Source organism: Humulus lupulus, chromosome 4 (assembly GCF_963169125.1).
Source record: "Humulus lupulus chromosome 4, drHumLupu1.1, whole genome shotgun sequence".
Taxonomy (NCBI): domain Eukaryota; kingdom Viridiplantae; phylum Streptophyta; class Magnoliopsida; order Rosales; family Cannabaceae; genus Humulus; species Humulus lupulus.
This window is the reverse complement of record NC_084796.1, coordinates 7,128,524-7,150,660: the sequence shown is the minus strand read 5'-3', so window position 1 is coordinate 7,150,660 and position 22,137 is coordinate 7,128,524. Positions and strand designations below refer to the sequence as shown.

Genomic DNA, 22,137 nt, shown 5'->3' with positions numbered 1-22,137 from the left:
ATTGAATATTCTTTTTATTATTATATTAATTTATCAAAATCATCACAATTATTATATCTAATTAATGCTTTAAATAAAACTACTCATTAATTACATGACAATAATACTATATAAATAATTAAAACTCGATAAATTAAAAGATCATATTGCATGTAGTAACATAAAGATTACATCACTAAAGAAAAAATATTACATTCATGGAAAAAAAAAATATTACATTACATTAGATTAAATTAAACCTAAAAGACACACTTGAAAATATATATTTTAATTTTGTGAGTTACCATATTCGTCCCACAAGTGCTCAATTAATGCATTTCAAAGCTCAATGTGAGCTTCCTTATCCTTGATTTTTCTATGTCTAGTAAGAAATTCTTGAAACCGAGTATTATCATCTTCTACCATCTGAACTTCTGAACTTGACACTTCGACTCCTCTTCAATTGATGCATTAATATCACGTTCATCTTCAATTATCATATTATGCATAATAATACATGAAGTCATTATATCATGTAATACTTTTTTATTCCAAAGACGTGTCAGTTCAGCAATAATTGCAAATCTAGACTGCAATACTCCAAATGCACGTTCCACATCTTTTCTACATGCTTCTTGTTTCATTGCAAATAATTTCTTTTTTGGACCACGTGGATCATGAATACTTTGAACAAGAGTAGACCATTTTGGATGTATATCATCAGCTAAATAATAACCCATATTATACTCTTTTCCTTTAATAACATAATTAGCAGGTGGAGCAATACCTTCAGCAAGATTAGCAAAAAGATGGGATGACTCTAGCACATTAATGTCATTATTAGATACCGGTTTACCAAAATATGCATGTCATATCCAGAGATCATAGTCAGCTACAACTTCAAGAATAATAGTTGGCGGAACAGGGAATAATTTTCCACATTATTGAAATGTTGTCTTTGTATCTCACAAGGTTCATTTCTATGTTATTGCTTTCCGTTTGATTTTGGCGTGTTTAATTTTAATTTTTCAATGTATGTTTAAGTTTGTAATGTTTTTATTGTGTAACATTGACTATGATTTAAGTTTATAATGTTTTATTGTATAATTTTGAGTATGTTTCGTATGCATTACTATGATTAATATTAAAAAAAATTGTAATGTGATTGTGAATGTTGAGAATGTGTACTATTGATTATAATGAGAATGTGATGTTTAATGTGTTCAATTTTAATTTTTTTAATGTGTCTTTAAATTTGTAATATTTGTATTGTGTAATATTAAAAAAAATACAAATATTTAATAATGTTTGATTTAAATTATAATTAAAAAATAATAATTTGTGATATATACAATTTAATCTCCACATAATCAACTAAATTCTAAATTATATATATAATAATATAAATATATATCATAATAATTATATATAAATAAATAAATAAAAAAATACCGTGTGCTACATTACACGACATATATGCTGTGTACTGTAACAAACACAGCAAAATACAGTGGATAATAATGCTACATTGGAGAGATCTCCGCACCAAATACAACAAAATACTCTTACAATGAAGATGCCCTTAGTAGCAAAAAAAAAAAGAAGCAATTGCCAAGTTCTTCTTCCCCTTAAGTTTAGTTTACCTAGATCTTCTTCTCCTTCATCTTAAAAACCATCTTCAATAATGATTCCAGGAAGATTTTGAACTTTTTCTTTGTATAATTGTAGTGCATATAATGCCACTACACTCTGAGAATTGCTGACTTTTCCACACTACTAAACAATTGCAAGTAATAGGCTACATTTTGCAAGGATTTGAACCTTAATTCTCTCACACACACTGACACACACAAAAATATCATATATATATATATATATATTTTAGTGTGCAATTATAGCAAGGCGATGGAGGAGTCGCATACTTTTGGGGGTCTAGTTGTAGTGATTGAGTCCTCAGTTTTGCAATCTTTGCTTTAAGCTGACCAAGATGATGCTCTACAATTTATCACCATTGCAGAAATCAAGTTAGAAGTAATTCTATCTATAAAGAACAAAATTAATGGTTGAGTCTATTTAAATGACAATTTAGTACACAATTGTTTAAATATCAAAATCTGAGAATTATGAATTTACTACAAATTACCTTATATAGAAAAGAAAAAAAACATATCACTAACTTATTATTGATTTTTGTCATTTATTGGACTTTGAAATTAAGAATTATTAATAATTTATCATAAATCATTAGGTTTAATATTTTATATTCCTTGTCATCATATTCTTCTTTCACTAATAAGACACCATTTTTTTTTATTTACCCGTTAAAAAATATTTTTTTTACAACCAAAAAAGGCACATAAGAAAAAAGAAAAACAAATAATTAGAATTCAATCACCACAAATAGAAGCCTTTGACAACATAATAAAACACACCGAAAAAGGGCCAAAATTTATTTGACTATTTATTATATTAGAAAAAGACAAAAAGAACAAAACCAGTGGCTCTTATTTAAACAGTAAACACTGATTTAACTTTCAAAAGCTCGATTAGGCTTTACATGGCGACAATGGAGGTCCACAGAGACAGTCATTCCCCAAAGACGCACTCGCCGGGAACTTAGTCGCCGGAAGAGCTCCGCACAAATGGTTATGACTCAAATTCAGTTTCACAAGCCCCGAAACAGCCTTAGGAACTTTCCCAAAAACCAAATTCTTTGACAAATCCAAATACTTTAATGTCTTCACTATCTTCAAGCTCTCCAAATTGAACTTCAGCTTGTTCATTGATGCCCAAAAACCCACCAACAATTCGGTCCTGTTCAACAGCCCAATTGGACTACCCGATATCTCGTTCTCCGAAAGATCGATGAAGTCGTAGAAATACGTCTCCGCTGGCTTCCAATCATCGAGCCTCATCTTGATTCCACACTTGGCAAGCTTCAGAGAATATATGATCGGCGAAGAGGTGACCCATTTGGGAATCGTCTTCAAATGGAAGTTGTTGTACGACAAATCTAGAGACTCGATGCCTTTAACTTTCAATTCAGGAAATGGGTCGGTGAGATAATTGTGTGAAAGGTCGAGGTTGAATATCTTGGTGAGATTGCTAAAGCTTTTTGGAACAGTGCCCGATAATCTGTTGTGCCCAAGAGAAAGAGTGTCCAGTGCCTTGAATTTTCCTAGAAAATCTGGGATTTTCCCGGTGAAAAGGTTATGGTTTAGCTCCAGGTAGGCTAGTTTTGGAGCCAAGGTCGAGATTGAACCTGGGATTTCCCCGGAAAACTTGTTGTGAGAAAGATTAAGTATCCGAATATTAGAAAACGAACCAAAAATCTCTGGCAAAGGACCGGAGAACCGGTTTTGATCCAAACTCAGATAAGTCAGGTTCTTGAGGTTTTGGATCGCAGTTGGGAAGTACCCAGTGAGGAGATTCCCACCGAGTTTGAGCTGAGATAATTGAGTCAGCTCTGAAATGGAACTCGGAATCGTTCCAGTGAAACGATTCCCAGATAAGCTAAGCGCACCTAAACGACTCAACCTCCCAATGTTTTCGGGTATCCGACCCGAAAGCCTGCTGTTCTCAATGTATACGAAGTCGATGTTGGGCAGCTGAAAAAGCAGAGCCGGAAAGGGACCCGTGAGGTTTCGGAGATCTTGGAGATAAAGACCACTTAAAAATTTGAGCTTTGCGAGAGATGGTGAGATAGTACCAGATAAGAAGCTGTTGGGTTTGTCGGTTTGACCGTATAGCGAAAGCTCCGTGACCCGGTTGTTGATCCGACAGTTAACGCTCGGCCAAGCGCAGCAGTCCGTACCCTTTTTCCAATCGCTGAGTATGCCGGAGGGGTCAGCAGTGATGGCGGACTTGAAGCCCAGCAGAGCTGATTCGTCGTCCGCGTGGCAGGCGGCAGAGGCATCTTTGAGACACCGGAGGGTGAGGATAGTGATGAAGAGGAGAGGTAGAAAACAAAGGTTGTTCATTTTTTGGGTTTTGGGTTTTGGGTTTGGGAGAAGACTAAGGTGACCCAAGTAGAGAAAGTCGTTATATTTAAATGAAATGATGTGATGTGAGCAGATTTTATTGAAAATGTTGTGTGTTTGTGGGATTGGGGAGCAGAGTGGGGACCAAAATAAATGATCACAGAAAGATATAGTGGAGGCGGCGGATCGTTATCCAATTGTTTATTGTAAATAATAATTGGAAGATATTATTATTATTATTATTTTATTTATTTTTGGCTAAATAATTATTTTGTAGTGTGTTTTATCGATATATAGAGTTAGTAGTTTATGTATATAATAATGCTTATCTCTGAATCTATAATTTGAAATCCGCTAATCTATAATTTGAAATCGAATAATTTAGACTCAAATTTAATTAATATAATAATTTTGTCCCTAATTATATATTTCAAATTCAAATTTCTTACTTAATTACATATAATTTAGAGTAATTTAATTATTTTGATATAATATATTTATTAAATTTGAGTCTATAATACTAAATATATACAATTTTAAATTATAAATTATTAAATAAAAATTATTAAAAATATATGGTACTAAGTTTATGTTTTAATAAACTACATAGTACAAAATAGTTATTTATTCTTTATTTTTTTAGGAAAAGCATTGTTGTTTGAGTGTGCAAATCAATATTAAATTTTACATATTTTTAATTAAAAATAAATAGGCTACTTTTTTAACTATGACAATGAGATGTGCAACAAATTTTTTTTACCTTTATTTTCCATGCTTTAAATTATTTAAATGTTTTTGAAAATTTACAAAATATTATAAATAATTATAATATATACTATCTTAAAAAAATTAATATAAAAAGGATACATCGCAAAATTCCTCTAAATAACAATTAGAAGTTATTACTTAATAGTCTTCAATTCACACAATTGTCCTTATTTTCTGCATACGACAGTATGGCCTAAATAGATTATGTCGTTTAACCCTCCTTGGAAGTTAGAACCTAATTTGTGGGTGTCGTTCCTCTTACTACTGAAGAACATGCTTGGCTGGTAATCAATAAGAGTCACCCTTGAAAACCTAGGCAGGGAGTGGCCTTCTAGAGCTCCTCGAGCCATGTTCAACTTATTAAACCCCATGAACCTTTCCTCGGGAAAGGAGAACAGTATTGCCCAAATTAAGTGACATGAAGAATGATCGAATACCTGACCTCTGCAAAATACAATTTGTCTCTCACCAATTGTGCTAATCTAGTTATGTGACATGTTATTTACTACATTTATATATATTATATATATTTTTTTGTGCATATATATACTATTTTTTAAAATTTTGGGGGCCTTCTCAAATCGAGGGTCCTTAAGCCTATGCCCCGCTCGCCCCACCCTTGAGTCGGGCCTGTTATTGCAAAGTGTCAATCAAAGAGGTACTCGGGACCACATACACCTAAGCAACACATCTAGTGGTTGCAAAGATCGTGTTGTTGGTTTCGTACAAGTGGCAAAGGGTATGTCCCAAGACGCTGTCTGACATGGAAATGCATGTAGCTACCACATTGACAAATATCATAAATCACCTTTCACAATAAAGCAGTGACCTTGACATCCTCGTATTAGGCCTGCTAAATAACTAATAAGACTCACATGCCTATTTTATGGGAAGCAAATCATCATTTATGTATAACTAATATCATTATAGGAACCTTATTATTGGAATAAGTTCTCATTAATGAGCTTAGTCTCATCAAACGCCTAAAAATAGGGCTGGAGTATCACTTGTATAAGGATTTCGACTTTAGTGCATGCAAAAATGTTGCCTAAATATATAGACAACTTGAACTTTACAAGTTCTTTATTCTCAATACAATTAACTTGTGAACTATGACTAATTAATAATTTGAACCACATAAAATCTTGTATTTAATATTTATTTTCTTTAAGATTCTTATTTTATTTGTAGTTGATAAAAAAAAAATCAATCAACACACACCAAGCCTTCCCGACCAAAAAAAAAAATTCACACCTAACCTTTTTGACATTTCTGTGGTTCACTATTTTTCATGTCTAATAGATATCTTCTTTCTTGCCTAGATCTTGACATGTTTTTACTAGTTTTCTTGTCTTATTATTTACATGTTTTTACTAATTCATTAAAGGGTAAATAATAGTAATCATTGCAAACATTACATTCATTTTAGACAATTTTGATGATGTAGGTAAAATCACAAATATTGAGTTTATTGACACTAAATATACAAATACAAATATTAGCTTTGAGAATCCAAATATTTATTCTTAGAATATCATTAGACCTTAATATCTACACATTTTTGTCTAGTCAAATGGCATATTTTTTTTTAGTAGAGTTTGTTCTGAGATGAGTGATGACATAACAAATAAGTTTCAAAGACCTTACTTCATCTTTTTCTTGAATCGTTTTAAGCAGCAAATGAAAATACTGACTTTTATTATATAAAATGTGCTAATACAATAATGTCAAACGAAGTAAACTCTAGGCATCTGGTTCACTTTGTTATCAAAGAAACCATCATTGTCCACCTGGTAACTTGCTAACACCTTCAAAATACTTTTGTTTTTGCTCTTGAGAGTAAGTTAGCTTAACCTTTTTGGTGCCTTTAAATCTAATTAATCTACTGTCTTCAAAACTCTCTGAGCCATCCTAAGGCAATGAATTATACTCATAGTCACAACATGTTTCGAAATCCATACGTATTGTCAACGAACTAGAACGAGAGAGAAAAAGGTACGAAAGCTTTTTTTGTGTATTGAATTGTATATGAGAAGTGTACAGAGCTAATATATATGCAGAACTGAAAGAAGAGCCTAACTGATTCAGAACAAAACAACTAACTGACTAACTGTACAATTAACCCAAAACAGAAATACAGAATAGAACAGAACTAAGTAACTGCTTCAACAGCCACCAAACTCAGAGTAGAAAGACTTTGAACTCTTAGTTTGTCTCGTAGCACAGGAAATCTGGTGGTGGAATTAGCTTTAGTGAGACAATTTGCAATTTGTTCATGTCGTTGTTAGAATTATTGTTATGGACTAATATAAACATAGACATTATTCTATAATCACAACCATTAACTAAAGTGCCTACTAATTACCAATAACCATAATGGGATGGTTCCTACTTACTAATTGCATTAGAGGCACATGGTGGCACCTTAATGACTATGTATTGGCCTATTAAACTATAGTTCACCACTTCATAATATAATGAGCTCCAATTAGCTCACTAATACTTCTTAAGGTATAAGAGCATAATATATATGTTGTATGGGTGGGTGTTGAGGGTAGTGTGGTATTGTGGTAAGAGTTTGCTATCCATTAGGTCCCTCTTGTATTTTGCACTTGTTTTTGTAGGTGAATTGGAAGATTGCTAAGGGAGGAAATGGCTCAAGAGAAGGGATTGGCAATATGGGAGGTATGCTCTCTATATTCACAATCAATGCTCTAAATAAAATGTGTTCTTGAATTGGTTGTAAACATTAATTGATTGTGAAATCTGTTTTGAGTGTTAAATGATGCTTACATTATGTCTACAATCTAACAGTCGTATCTCAAGTGTGCTATTCAGAATTTTCTCTCGCACAAAGTAAAGATCAAGTTTTATATGCTTAGTTCGAGCTTGTAGAATAGGATTTGCAACCAACATAATGTGGGGAAATAGTAAGATTACACTACCACAATAATAAGAATTTACACAATTATTCTTGTCATAGACTAATAAAAGAATGAGATAGATAATGCAAACCCTACAATCATGCTCTTGGTTCTTCAAACTCTTGTTAGAACACTACTTGAAACTTTTTCTTCTTTGATGAGAATCAAAATCAATACTTATACACGAGGAGTATATCAATGTCCAAATTCTCTATTCTATAGCCACTAATAGATGCTTGGGGCTTTCTCTAGATGGAAATGAAAATTGGGATTGAATATTGAACAAGCCTTAAAATTCACAAAGACAGACACTTTCTTTAGGAATTTATCGGAGAAAACTTATGATCTTTAGAGCTAGAGAGAGATTTGAGAGAGTGATCAAGTCTATCAAAACTCTTAGAGAACCCTTTTATAGTGTAAACACCGTCATTAAGTCCAATCAATAAGATTAGAGATTTTAAGCACAATATTTGGGGCTTAAAACCATGTGTGTATAGACACGTCAGACGATGCATAGCCTGTTGGGCATCGCCTAAACCCTAAGGTTTTAGGCAATGTAACACCTTCAAGGTGGCAACGCAACACCACCAAGGCAGGTCAATTTTTGGACACAACACTAATTTATTTTTGGGTAGTTCTCCGGTGTAGCACCCTCTAGTTTTGGACTCAAGAAGTATTTTCTGCGCAAATGTTTTTTATGGTCGTGTATATTGTAGCTATTTAGAGCATCCTGAAATTTTTTGGGAAATTCTTAATAATTTACAATGTAGAATACAAAGTTCAAATAGTTTGTTGCACGCGTGACTGCTTTTTTATGGGCATGGAATATAACATGTTTGAATCTTATTTTCGGCACTGTAAATTATTCGGAATTTTCTGAAAAATTTGCAGGATGCTCTAAATAACTACAATGTATACGATCATAAAAAAAAATTCACCGAAAATACTTTTTGAGCCAAAAACACCAAAAGTACACCGGTGTGCCCCTTTTAGAATCCTCCTTTATTTTAAATGCCTTTTCATCATTTTCTTCATCTTTCACTTAAAAAACACCAAAAAAAAATTTCCCCTTGTTAATAAATATCTTTTTTCCAACTAAAAAAGGCCCATCATATGAAAACATGACACCCAAACTAATAAAAATAAATAAGGATTTATATTTTTTTTACCCTAGATTTTGTAAAATTACTTATTTAAACTATGTGTTTTGATAAATTATTTTTTAGAGTTTATATTTTGTAAAAAAAATTCAAATAAATCCCTAAACCCAATTTTAACGAAAAAAATTTGAACATGACATCACTGTTATTAGACAAAATGATTATATTTTTGTTATAAATTATTAATTTTATAAATTATTTTTTATTTTAATTCAAAAAATTGGACCAAAATTAAAATTAGAGATCGGTTTGAACTATTTTATAAAATACATATTAAAAAATTAATTTTTCAAAATAAACAATTAATAAGAATGATAAAAAATATATAAACCCAACAATTAATAATAATAGTAAAGATTTTTTTTGGTAAATTGACATATTTTGTAAAGTTATTTTGTACTCTAACATAATTTTAATAATTATTTATAAAATAATAACTCATAATTTAAATAATTAGTAAAAAAATTTAACGGGAAGTAGAATAATTCAAACTGTCGCGCAAAAATTTATATTAGTCAAATTTTAGACTAATGACATTTAAAAAAAATTATTAAAAATAAGTCAAATTCAAAATTAATTAAAAAAAAAAGTTATTTTCAACCATTTCTTAATAATATACATAGAGAAATCCATGACCATCCTTTTCAAATAAAAAATTTCTATTACCATAAATAGAAACGTTTTGGACAATATTTCACAAGATAATGTAAACGCCAATTAAAAAAGACAAAATTTGTTTGCTAATAATTAAATAACTATTTATTAGATTAGAAAAAGACAACCGAATCTCCCAAGAGAGATTCACTTTCAATATTAAAGAAGCTCGATTAGGCTTTACATGGCGACAATGGAGCACCACAGAGGCAGTCATTCCCCAAAAAAGCACTCGCCGGGAACTTAGTCGCCGGAAGAGCTCCGCACAAATGGTTATGACTCAAATTCAGTTTCACAAGCCCCGAAACAGCCTTAGGAACTTTCCCAAAAACCAAATTCTTTGACAAATCCAAATACTTCAATGTCTTCACTATCTTCAAGCTCTCCAAATTGAACTTCAGCTTGTTCGCCGATGCCCAAAAACCCACCAATAATTCGGTCCTGTTCAACAGCCCAATTGGACTACCCGATATCTCGTTCTCCGAAAGATCGATGAAGTCGTAGAAATACGTCTCCACTGGCTTCCAATCATCGAGCCTCATCTTGATTCCACACTTGGCAAGCTTCAGGGAATATATGATCGGCGAAGAGGTGACCCATTTGGGAATCGTCATCAAATGGAAGTTGTTATGCGATAAATCTAGAGACTCGATGCCTTTAACTTTCATTTCTGGAAATGGGTCGGTGAGATTGTTGTGTGACAGGTCGAGGTTGAATATCTTTGTGAGATTGCTAAAGCTTTTTGGAACAGTGCCCGATAATCTGTTGTGCCCGAGAGAAAGAGTGTCCAGTGCCTTGAATTTTCCTAGAAAATCGGGGATTTTCCCGGTGAGAAGGTTATGATTTAGCTCCAGGTAGGCTAGTTTTGGAGCCAAGGTCGAGATTGAACCTGGGATTTTCCCGGAAAACTTGTTGTGAGAAAGATTAAGTATCCGAATATTAGAAAACGAACCAAAAATCTCTGGTAAAGGACCGGAGAACCGGTTTTGATCCAAACTCAGAAAAGTGAGGTTCTTGAGGTTTTGGATCGCAGTTGGGAAGTACCCAGTGAGCAGATTCCCACCGAGTTTGAGCTGAAATAATTGAGTCAGCTTTGAAATGGAACTCGGAATCGTTCCAGTGAAACGATTCCCAGATAAGCTAAGCGCACCTAAACGACTCAACTTCCCAATGTTTTCGGGTATCCGACCCGAAAGCCTGCTGTTCTCAATGTATACGTAGTCGATGTTGGGCAGCTGAAAAAGCAGAGCCGGAAAGGGACCCGTGAGGTTTCGGAGGTTTAGCAGATAAAGACCAATTAAAAATTTGAGCTTTGCGAGAGATGGTGAGATTGTACCAGATAAGAAGCTGTTGGGTTGATCGGGATCACCGGAAACCCAAAGCGTAGTGACCCGGTTGCTGCCCTGACACTCAATGCCATGCCAAGCGCAGCAGTCCGTACCCTTTTTCCAATCGCTGAGTATGCCGGAGGGGTCAGCTGTGATGGTGGACTTGAAGCCCAGCAGAGCTGATTCGTCGTCCGCGTGGCAGGCGGCTGAGGCATCTTTGAGACACCGGAGGGTGAGGATGGTGGTGAAGAGGAAGATGAGATAAAGCTTGTTCATTTTCGGGTTTTGGGAGAAGACTAAGATGACCCAAGTAGAGAAAGTATTAACATTTTAGATGAAATGATGTTATGTGAGGAGATCTTGTTAAAGATTAGATTTTTAGTGTGGTCAAGTGGGGTTGTGTATGTCGGTGAGTCAATTTTGGAGGGCATTACCTAATTGCCTTCAATTCACACCAACCCTTTGTGTACTAAATGCTGAGTTCCCTTGGGCAAGTCCAACCCACGGTATATACTACAGCATCCTTGCTGTTTTTTACTTCTCCAACCCACGGCAATTTACTCCTCCAACTCACGGCAATGGCAGTTGTATATGCTGAATTATAGTACCTCAGCATATATGCCAAGTATTGTAGTTAAAGCATATGTTTTTCTTTTTAATAATCTTATATATATTATTTAAATTTAAAATTAATTTATTTTGATTAAGTTAAATTATAAATGTTCAGATTAATTATTTTTTTAATTTTTTTTAAAGTTTTAATTACAATTTAGATATATCATAATTATATATATTTTTTACACAATTTTAATTAATTTTTATAATACACTCATAAAAAATAATAATTAACATTGACATATAATTAAAGAAATACTTAACAAAATACAATTAAAACATTACAAATTTAAACATACATTCATTAAAAAAAACATAGGTAAAATAAAATACACCAAACATAAATCGGAAGTAATGACATAGATCTTAAAAAAAAAAAGAAACTACGATAATAATTTAATAATTTGGGAAATCATTTTTCGTTCCGTCAAGATAATCAAAGTATTGACTAAAATTTCCTGGGAGGTTCGTCTCAGATCCTTGGCCTTCATCTGTAGCTCCTTCACCATGAGCTTCATTAAATCGAGATCCTTCATTCTGAGATGCTCGATATTGGGATCCTTGAGATTGAGAACCTTCTCTTTGTTCACCATATTTAGATGTTTGTGCTCTTCTTTTGTAAATTTGTCTCTTTTCATTTTGAATAAACTGGCGAAATTCTGGATCGGATATAGAATTCAAATCCGTAAATAGTATTTTATTCTCTTCTTTCATTTTAGCCAATTCAACCTTCTGTCGTCGAATTTCATTCCTTTCTGAGTTACTATTTTCTATAACTTCGACAAACTTTTGATTTTGCTCCATTAATTTTTTAAATTGATCATCACTTTTTTGTTTTTTTTTTTGCCTTTTTCACACCGATAGGTCGTTTACTTAAATTAGTAGTAATTTCATCGTCATTCACATTAAGATCAAATGAATTCATACCAGTGGATGCTGATGCCGATGACTGGACACCATGAGAATATGATTGGGGCGAAGTAAAATTACGATCTTCTTATTGGATTCTAATTGGTGCACTAGTGTTGTCATTTGTAAATTTCTCAATATCTTTAAGGATCGGCCACACATGATCAAATTTGAATCCTCTGTTGTATTTTGGATCTTGTGCTAGTAACATCTTCGCTTGATTTATCTGTTCAAATATAAATAAGAGAATGAAGTGAATAAAAATTGAAAAAAAGTTAGTGACTATAAATAAAGTATACTAATATATACTCACAATATCTTCTTGTGAAGCACCACTGAGATTTTTATTTTGAATTTGGTTAACGCATCCCTTTTAATTTTCCAACCGCGGTAAGAATGGTAGTCATTCGAGTTTGCAAAGATCTTACAGGTCTAGGTCGAAGAAGAAACTTTTCAGACGAGTGATACTCCGCTTCAACTCTTGACCAAAACTTCTCTTTTGATTGGTATCTGCCTATGACAGGATCTTGAGACACGTCAAGATACACATGGCATAAATTCATATCTTCCTCAATCGAGTATGACGCAGTACGAATTGAAGTCATTTTGGAGCAAAATATAAGTGTTTCAGAAATATGTTGAAGGTGTGTGGTCTTCTTCAAAGAGTAATATGCACTTATATAGGGATGTAAAAATTGGATAAAGATCTTATTTGACAACACACTACCAAGAGATAAGATAAGATAAGATATCATATCTTCGAATGCAACGGTTGAGATCATAGTCAAAGTAATCCACGGTCCAAATCAATTCGTCAAGATTCTTATCTTTAAATTTTAAAATCTGATTTGACAACACACTGCCAAGAGATAAGATAAGATAAGATATCATATCTTCAAATGCAACGGTTAATTAAATGTAACAGTTTTTTTCTTACCTCTAGTAATGTAATATGTATTTCAGTAAATTTAATATGATTTTTTTTTAAATTAGTGGAGTTTAAATAATTTAAATATTCTTATCAAATTATTAATAATTTCATCTTATTAAAATAATTAGTTTGATATAATAATTGTGATAGTTTTAGTAAAATAATATAATAATAAAAAGTATTCAATTATGTAAAAGAATAATAATATAATAATGAATAATATATTTTTTGGTGTAACTTTTGGTGTTGTGGTTGGAATGTGAAAAAATAAGATGTTGAAATTTTATTATATTTGGTGATGGTGCAAGGACAAATATGGTGTTGTGGTTGGAGATGGCCTTAGATCATTGTTAGTGAAATTTGGTAAAGTTCATTTCCCAAAGGAATGAGAAAACATTATCAATTCAATTTGCTCACAATTCATTGGCTGCTGTAGAACAAGTTGATATTTGCTTCCAAGATTTGATTTTTATTTTCTTGTTTGCAAATTTATATATGTATATTGTAATGTAAAGAGCCTTCATAGCTCTGCACCCAGCAAAGTTAATAATATTTTTCTTAATTTTCATTTTAAAGTTTAGAGGTTAAGAAAATTATAGTTAAGGTAAGAGGATACTTGTGTTTTTTCTTGTTCTGAAAAAGGGTTTGTTGATGCGGTTCTTCGCCAACAGGTAATTAATAGAATAAGAGAGTGAGATTAGTGCTAAGTAATGAACTGTAACAAATGAATGATCTTAAAATAAAATGGTGATATGAATACTTTTTTTAGGTGGTTCAAATGTTAAAATCCTTCTACTCCACCAGCCAATATTATTGTTAGTTTTCTGGTATTCTTTACAGGGTATTTCTTTACATAATAGAGTCCAACCCCTTGCAACTCCCAGGGTCTCCATATTTATAGGAGAGGGCACCTGGGGGTTGGCAAGGGGGGTCATCCCGTGACCTCCTTACCCATCATGTCATCTCTGTGACATTCATGATTAATTCCTAAAACCTGACAAATGAAGTGTGGTCTAATCAATAGGTAAGGGGGATAATGGACTGCACGGCCCAACCCAGTCGTGGGCGCCTGAACACGCACGTTTAGGCTGCGTGTCCGAGAATTCAGGGATATATCAAACATTTGATGTCTGATATATATACGTTTACATTGCGTGGTTGACTTTATAAGGGTTCACAGACGCCAACTCAAGCTCGTACCTCGAGCTGGATGTCTTCTTAGTCCGCGGTGTCCATACCTCTGACCCGACTCCTTAGTAACCTCAATGAACCTGTGGTTACCTCGAGCTAAAGAGGTGGGACCTGAGAGTAGCAGCTCCGGGTACATGCCATCCACGTGGCTGATACACAATTATGTCATACCTCAGCCTGCTAATAGCCCATGGAGAATTAGGGCATACAAGGTGCTTAATTCTTTTTCTTATTATTAATTTGGCTTTATACAGATGATCTATATGACAGTAAAGGACATCACTTTGGATGCTTATTATTAGTCTTTGATAGATTTGAGTATTCATATGAGATACTTAGAATTAGAAAGGTTAAGTTAAGTTAAGCAAGAGAGAGCAGAAGAAGGTTTCTCATGTTGTAAAAAGAGAAGACTTGGCAATACTGGTGTTGGGGTGATATTGGATCACAAGCTTCAATCAACTGAAAATTGATCTCCTTTTAAACAAAGTTAGTTGTTAGTTAGTAGTTAGGAGTTACTGGACTAGGTAAGTCTGATCTCACTCTGATATGAAAATTGATTAATATGTACTGCCATATTACTTAAGTAGCCAAAAAAATACAAAATTGAAAACAATTAAGAAAAGATGAAACCAGGTTTAATGTCTATGCCACAGCAGAAAATTAAATGAAGATAGTTTCTGCTTATGAATTCTTTTCTTTTCTTTTTATTATTTTTTTTTTTGAGAAGAGTTTGTGCTTATGCTTAAGCAAGGACAAATTTCTGAGATGAGTTAGCCTTCAAAATGGCTTTGTTTTTGTGCTCTTGAGAGTAAGTTAGGCTAACCATTTTGGTGCCTTTAACACTAATTAATTTACTGGCTTCAAAACTCTCTAAGCCACCCTTGGGTGATGAATTATACTCATAGTCACATGTTTTGAAATCCATACATATAAGCCCATACCATAACATAAAATTATGAAGAATTTCCTGCCCCATACAGCATATATAAGTCCCTACTCTCTGCAATCAATTTTATATATAATATTTTGAAACTAAAAAATAATGTTATTAGTAGGGGTGTAAATTGGTTGGTTTAGCCAAGTTATGGTAAGTATATATTGGTTGCAAAATTGTAGCTGGGTCAAATAAGAAAAAAAAAGAAGTTTAACCCGTTCCATAATTTTGGCAATTTGGTTGGGTTAGCTCTTTTAATGTTTTTGTTTTGTTTTTAAATAATCAAATTTAATAAATTAAAAATATAGGATACATCTTTCAAACTTAAAAATATTATATTATTAATTTATTGATACTTTTTAATTTTAAAAAATATAATTTATGTAACATTATATAATATATAATATTGACCATAAAATTATCTCTCAATTAATTGCTAATCAATACCCTTCAATTTTTATTTTGTGATCATGTTCGATGACAACACATGCTCGAGCACTTTCCCTGGTTGAACCCTAGTCGTCTTTGTACTGCTCATAGAGCCTGTATTCTAAACTTGTTAAAAATACATACAACAGTAATCTTTCTACACAAGGATGGTGTTGTACCTAAAAAATACGAGTTCAATCGTCTTATTCGAGGTACAACTAGCAAAAAATTAACGAAGGTTGTTGAATCTTGGGGACGTTATATTAGCTCCAAACTGAATAGCTCGGGACTGAGGTTAGCTATCAAGAGGTTCCCTAGAGATTGCGTCAAATAGGTGTAACAGAGGTCGAATGACATCATTCCTAGATCACATTCATCGGGCTGCGAACATCTCTCTCGGGTCAGACTGCCATAACTTACAACTTCCAATTCGAGGAATGCATTCAGCTCGCAGTAGTCTCATAAAGCGCATAAGAGCGAATGTCAACAGAATCAAAACTTTATATCCAGAATTAATGTGTTGTAATCTTTGCTTTTGCAATATCAAGACAATCAATGTATTTAAGGAATTTATTTATATTTGGGAACTTACCTATTATCGTAAGTTTCCAAATATTAAATATTACCTGAAATTATCTATTGAACCCCTATAAATAGAGTGAGAATAAAATAAAAAAGTGATAGAATTTTGTATGCAAAAACTCAACAATTTTTTTTCCAAACAAAATAACATAGACTCATTATTTATTTACAGTTTCATAAAAAACCTAATTCTCTATTTCAAATTTCTTAATTTACTCTTACTGAAAAAAAATCGTCAATAAATGTAAATAGGGTGGAGACGAAATTTATTTCCCAACTCTAATATGGAGACTGAGTGGAAACTAGGGTGACATCCTCGTCCATCTCCATCCCCATTTGAGATTTTTTTTAAGGGTAGGTAACTATTTGGTACCCTGTATTTTTGCAAAGTATTATTTTGGTACCCTCTATTTTCAATAATGCTCATATGGTACCCTGTATTTTAAAATTGTACATATTTGGTACCCTAAACTCAAATTTAATTATAAAATTTTACCAATTTAATCAAACTGTTGTCAATTATATAAGTTCAAAATTTAAATTTAATTACTTAATTACATATAACTGATGACAGTTTGATCATATTGACAACATTTTATCTATCAAATCTGAGTCTAGGGTATCAAATATGTATAATTTTAAAATACAAAGCACCATATAAGTATTATTGAAAACAGATGGTACCAAAATAATACTTTGCAAAAACCTAAGGTACCAAATAAGTAAATTCCCTTTCTTTTAATCTATACAATGAGAAAAATACCACTTTAACCCTTTTGTTTTATTTGATTATTCATTTGGAGCTCATATTTTGTTAAATTGAATTTCTTTATCTATTTATTTTTCATCTGCCTTATCATTACTTTCTTCTTCTTTCATTTAAAATACACCAATTTTTTTGGTCTGCTTGTTAATAAATATCTTTTTCACAACTAAAAAATGCACATCATATCAAAACATGACACCCAAACTATATTGAAAATAATAATAATAATTTATAACTCTATTAGAATTCCATGACCATCCTTTTCAAATAAAAATTTCCATGGCCATGAATAAGAATGTTTTGGACATGAGAAGATAATAAAAAGACAAAATTTGTTTGCTAATGAATTAAATAACTATTTATTAGACTAGGAAAAGACAGCAGAATCTCCCAGAACATCTATTTAACTAAACAGAGAGAAACTTTCAATATTAAAGAAGCTCGATTAGGCTTTACATGGCGACAATGGAGCACCACAGAGACAGTCATTCCCCAAAAACGCACTCGCCGGGAACTTAGTCGCCGGAAGAGCTCCGCACAAATGGTTATGACTCAAATTCAGTTTCACTAGCCCCGAAACAGCCTTAGAAACTTTCCCAAAAACCAAATTTTTTGACAAATCCAAATGCTTCAATGTCTTCACTATCTTCAAGCTCTCCAAATTGAACTTCAGCTTGTTCCCCGATGCCCAAAAACCCACCAATAATTCGGTCCTGTTCAACAGCCCAATTGGACTACCCAATATCTCGTTCTCCGAAAGATCGATGAAGTCGTAGAAATACGTCCCCGCTGGCTTCCAATCATCGAGCCTCATCTTGATTCCACACTTGGAAAGCTTCAGAGAATATATGATCGGCGAAGAGGTGACCCATTTGGGAATCGTCTTCAAATGGAAGTTGTTGTACGACAAATCTAGAGACTCGATGCCTTTAACTTTCAATTCAGGAAATGGGTCGGTGAGATTATTGTGAGACAGGTCGAGGTTGAATATCTTTGTGAGATTGCTAAAGCTTTTTGGAACAGTGCCCGATAATCTGTTGTGCCCGAGAGAAAGAGTGTCCAGTGCCTTGAATTTTCCTAGAAAATCTGGGATTTTCCCGGTGAAAAGGTTATGGTTTAACTCCAGGTAGCGTAGATTTGGAGCCAAGGTCGAGATTGAATCTGGGATTTTCCCAGAAAACTTGTTGTGAGAAAGATTAAGTATTATAAGATCAGAAAACGACCCAAAAATCTCTGGTAAAGGACCGGACAACTGGTTTTGATCCAAACTCAGAAAAGTGAGATTCTTGAGGTTTTGGATCGCAGTTGGGAAGTACCCAGTGAGAAGATTCCCACCGAGTTTGAGGTCACTTAACTGAGTCAACTTTGAAATGGAACTCGGAATCGACCCAGTGAATCGATTCCCAGATAAGCTAAGCACAATTAAACGAGATAGCTCCCCAACGTTCTCGGGTATCCGACCCGATAGCCGGTTGTTGTCAATGTAGACGATGACGATGTTGGGTAGCTGAAAAAGTAGACCCGGAAAGGGACCCGTGAGGTTTCGGAGATCTTGGAGGTAAAGACCACTTAAAAATTTGAGCTTTGCGAGAGATGGTGAGATTGTACCAGATAAGAAGCTGTTGGGTTGATCGGGATCACCGGAAACCCAATGCCTAGTGACCCGGTTGCCGTCCTGACACTCGATGCCCTGCCAAGCGCAGCAGTCCGTACCCTTTTTCCAAGAGCTGAGCTTGCCGGAAGGGTCAGCAGTGATGGCGGACTTGAAGCCCAGCAGACCTGATTCGTCGTCCACGTGTTAGGCTAATTTTAGCCTATCTTTTCAAGTGTCTTTATCAGTGTCTTTTGAATGGTTCTTGTGTTTTTGGAGCGGAATTATGCTTGTTTTTGCTTGATTTCAGGTTAAGCTTATGTTTTGGACATTTGGAGTGGATTGTGTAGAAATCAGGCATTTGGAATGGATTATGCTGAAATTTCATTTAGGGCCGCGGCGCAGGAATTGGCGCCGCGGCGCTCGTGCGTATTAGAGCCGCGGCGAGCCCCTTTCCAGAGACTCGAGATTCTGCCTTTGCCTGGTAGGGCCGCGGCGCAGGAATTGGCGCCGCGGCGCTATCGGCCGTACACTTCAGAATTTTAAGGGCAATTTCGTCATTATGGGGAGAATATAGAATGAGGTCTTCATTCTGAAAAGGGGATCGCGATTTTTGACGGAAAAAACAGACAAAGAGGAGAGAAAAGACAAGAGAAGACGGGTTTTGGAGCAAGCGTGGGCAATCGCCGACAACTCCCCATCTAGTTTCATCCTCTTTTTCTTTGATTTTCCTATGCTATTGTTTAGTTTGATTATGGATTTGAATTGTGAGATGATGAACTAAACTCTTATTAGGGATTTGATGGATATTGACTGAAATTATCCCATGGTTAATGCTATTTGATTATTTCTTCTCGCTTGTCTATGAAATTTGTTCATATTTATGCTTAATGTATGTTTGAGATTGATCACCTCGAGCATGATTCATGATCCTAATGTGAAATCTGAAAAGTGAATATTAGGAATGCTCTAAGTGAATGAACATAGGTTTTGATGCGAAACGAAAGTATTTGCATAGCTTATGTGACTTATAGATTATTACTTAAAGCTAATTGATTGTTGTGCTATCTCATAAATGCAATAGTTGACAATGCAATTTAGAACCTAAATGATCTGAAAAGAGTTTAGGTAATTTTATAATCTGTCATTTCAGTGAAAGAAGAAGAATAGTCAACTAGCGTTAACAATTGGGTAATCGAAGCAATTGAAATCATATCCCTATCTTCGCATCCATTGTTAAACCCTTAATTTCTTAATTGTTGATTTTGCTTATTTTGTTTCTGCATTATTATTTAAACACCAAATTTTATTGTAGCCAAATAGAAATATAGATCCAATTTTGTTAGTACTTAGCTACAATTCCCTTGGGTTCGACCTCACCTGTGTGAGTACTACTTGTATGATACGTGCACTTGCGTGTATTAAAATATAGTCAACACCACGTGGCAGGCGGCCGAGGCATCTTTGACACACCGGAGGGTGAGAATAGTGATGAAGAGGAAGACGAGATAAAGCTTGTTCATTTTTGGGTTTTGGATAAAGAAAAGTGATGATGTGATTTGAAGTCTTCGAAGATAGATTTTATTGAAGATGTTGAGTGTGTTGTTCAAGTGGGATGTGAGTAGGTGAGTGGATATTGATTATGTTGGGACCAAAATAAATGATCACGTCGAGAGATTTTGGAGGTGGCGGATCGTTGTCCATGAGTTTAGTCTTCGAACAAATTCGCACCAAGCCTTTCTTCTGCGCCGCCGCTTCAGTTGGGTCCTACGGCCAACTCTTCTCCGACAGCCGGTTTAGTACTTTTCCTCTCTATCAGGTATCTTTTCTTGTTTTCACTAGTCCTTGAAATTTAGTACTGAGCTCAGGTATCAGAAAAATGAAAACTTTTGGTTCTCAAATTTGTTCCCAAATTCATTGGCTGCTGTGGAATACCAATGTTAATAGTCTTTTCTTAATTTTCATTCTAAAGCCGTATGCTTGGTCTTCCATGCCTAACATCATGCCTAACATCGGTGTGTTCGAGCGATTTTTTCATATTATTAAATTTAGTTTTTGGTTGAATTAGTGCAATCTAAAAATCGAAGAAAAAATTGATTGTTTTGGACCGCGGTTTGATCGGTTAAAACCGACTAAATCGAAGTTCATTTTAAAAAAAATAAATAATTTTCATAATTTTTTAGAAAGATTTAGTTAAAAAATTTTAAAAATTAGATTGTTGGAATTCATTTTTGTGCTTTTTTAAAACATAAATATATAGAACATAAATACATTCACAAACTTAAAAGTTTAAAAACCTAATTAAAAGTCCATTAGCATAACATAACCTACATATATTTATAATTTTGGTCGGTTTCGGTTCAAACTGGTCGATCCATACGAATTTTTCAAACCGACCGAATAGTGGCGGTTTACGTCGTTAACGATTTTTTCGGTGTTCGGTTTAATTAGTTTTAGTTTTTTCGGTGTTCAAAAAGTCAATGTACTCAGTTTTTCGGATTTTATGCTCAACCCTACTTCCAGAGGTTAAGAAAAGTATAGTTAAGTCTACTTGGCAAAAAGCAGAACTACAAATCTAAGTATAGAGCAAAGAATTTACATTTGTTAATGTTTAGTGTCTTGTTTACTTGACATGTTTAGACTTTTCTAATTTGCTGCTTTTTTTCTTTTAGAAGTGATTAGATTTGTATGTGGACATAGATCACTATAGCAGAAAGAAGAGAAAAAATGGTTTCTGATCTTACTTGCCAATAGTGGTGGGGTAATAATGGATTACAAGTTTCAATCAAGAGGGTTAGAAGAACTGAATCAAGAAAGACAGATCAAGAGCACTTTCCTTTAAAAGAAAGTTAGTTGTTGATTAGTAGTTAGAACTTACTCGATTAAGCAAGTCTGAGTCTGATCTCTCTCTATATATATATACATTGTTCTTGTCCCTTGTGATTGTGAACATAAACTTATTTTTAATGATTGTTACTTTTACTTTTTTCTTTCTTACTTTCCTGGTTTTCATTAATAATGAATATTATCGTTGGATGTACGTAAACCAAGTGAATGAATTAATGATATCTATCAATCTCTTAATTTGGTACAACTACAGGTAACAAGGAGTTTTTTTTTTAATCAATTAAGCATAATCCTCACTAAGCACATCGATATCGATCACATTTATGTTTAGAGAAATGCTAAATACACTCTATATTACACTTTTTTTTTCCTCTCTTAAATTAATAATTGACACGTGGATTCCACTAATGATTTGAAAAAATATTAAAATATAAAAAATTAAATAATATTCACATGTCGTGCATAGATGAAAAAGATTGTAAAAGATAGTACAATAAAGAGAGTTTTTTTTGTGTGAATAAGATCATTGTATTGCTCAAAACCAATTCA

General features: G+C 33.6%; 3 protein-coding genes and 1 pseudogene across 4 annotated transcripts; all 4 read right to left on the bottom strand.

Moving 5' to 3' along the window:
- Positions 1-2,342: 2,342 nt before the first annotated feature.
- LOC133829827 (MDIS1-interacting receptor like kinase 2-like) lies at positions 2,343-4,133 on the bottom strand. The gene has a single exon (XM_062259637.1). The coding sequence runs from the start codon at positions 3,957-3,959 to the stop codon at positions 2,526-2,528; it is 1,434 nt and encodes a 477-aa protein (XP_062115621.1). The 5' UTR covers positions 3,960-4,133; the 3' UTR covers positions 2,343-2,525.
- A 5,266-nt stretch (positions 4,134-9,399) lies between these two features.
- LOC133829826 (MDIS1-interacting receptor like kinase 2-like) lies at positions 9,400-11,128 on the bottom strand. 2 transcript variants are annotated; one of them, XM_062259636.1, is made up of 2 exons: positions 10,802-11,126; positions 9,400-10,700 (listed from the first exon to the last, which is right to left on the bottom strand). In XM_062259636.1, the coding sequence occupies exons 1-2, from the start codon at positions 11,006-11,008 to the stop codon at positions 9,639-9,641; spliced, it is 1,269 nt and encodes a 422-aa protein (XP_062115620.1). In that variant the 5' UTR covers positions 11,009-11,126; the 3' UTR covers positions 9,400-9,638. The 2 variants fall into 2 exon arrangements, with proteins under 2 accessions (XP_062115620.1, XP_062115619.1); XM_062259635.1 differs by having other exon boundaries at positions 9,400-11,128.
- Positions 11,129-11,804: 676 nt separating this feature from the next.
- On the bottom strand, positions 11,805-12,212 carry LOC133831820 (uncharacterized). Its single transcript, XM_062262233.1, has one exon. The coding sequence runs from the start codon at positions 12,210-12,212 to the stop codon at positions 11,805-11,807; it is 408 nt and encodes a 135-aa protein (XP_062118217.1).
- Positions 12,213-17,335: 5,123 nt separating this feature from the next.
- Positions 17,336-20,701, bottom strand: LOC133829825 (receptor-like protein 43; annotated as a pseudogene).
- Between the last annotated feature and the right edge of the window lie 1,436 nt (positions 20,702-22,137).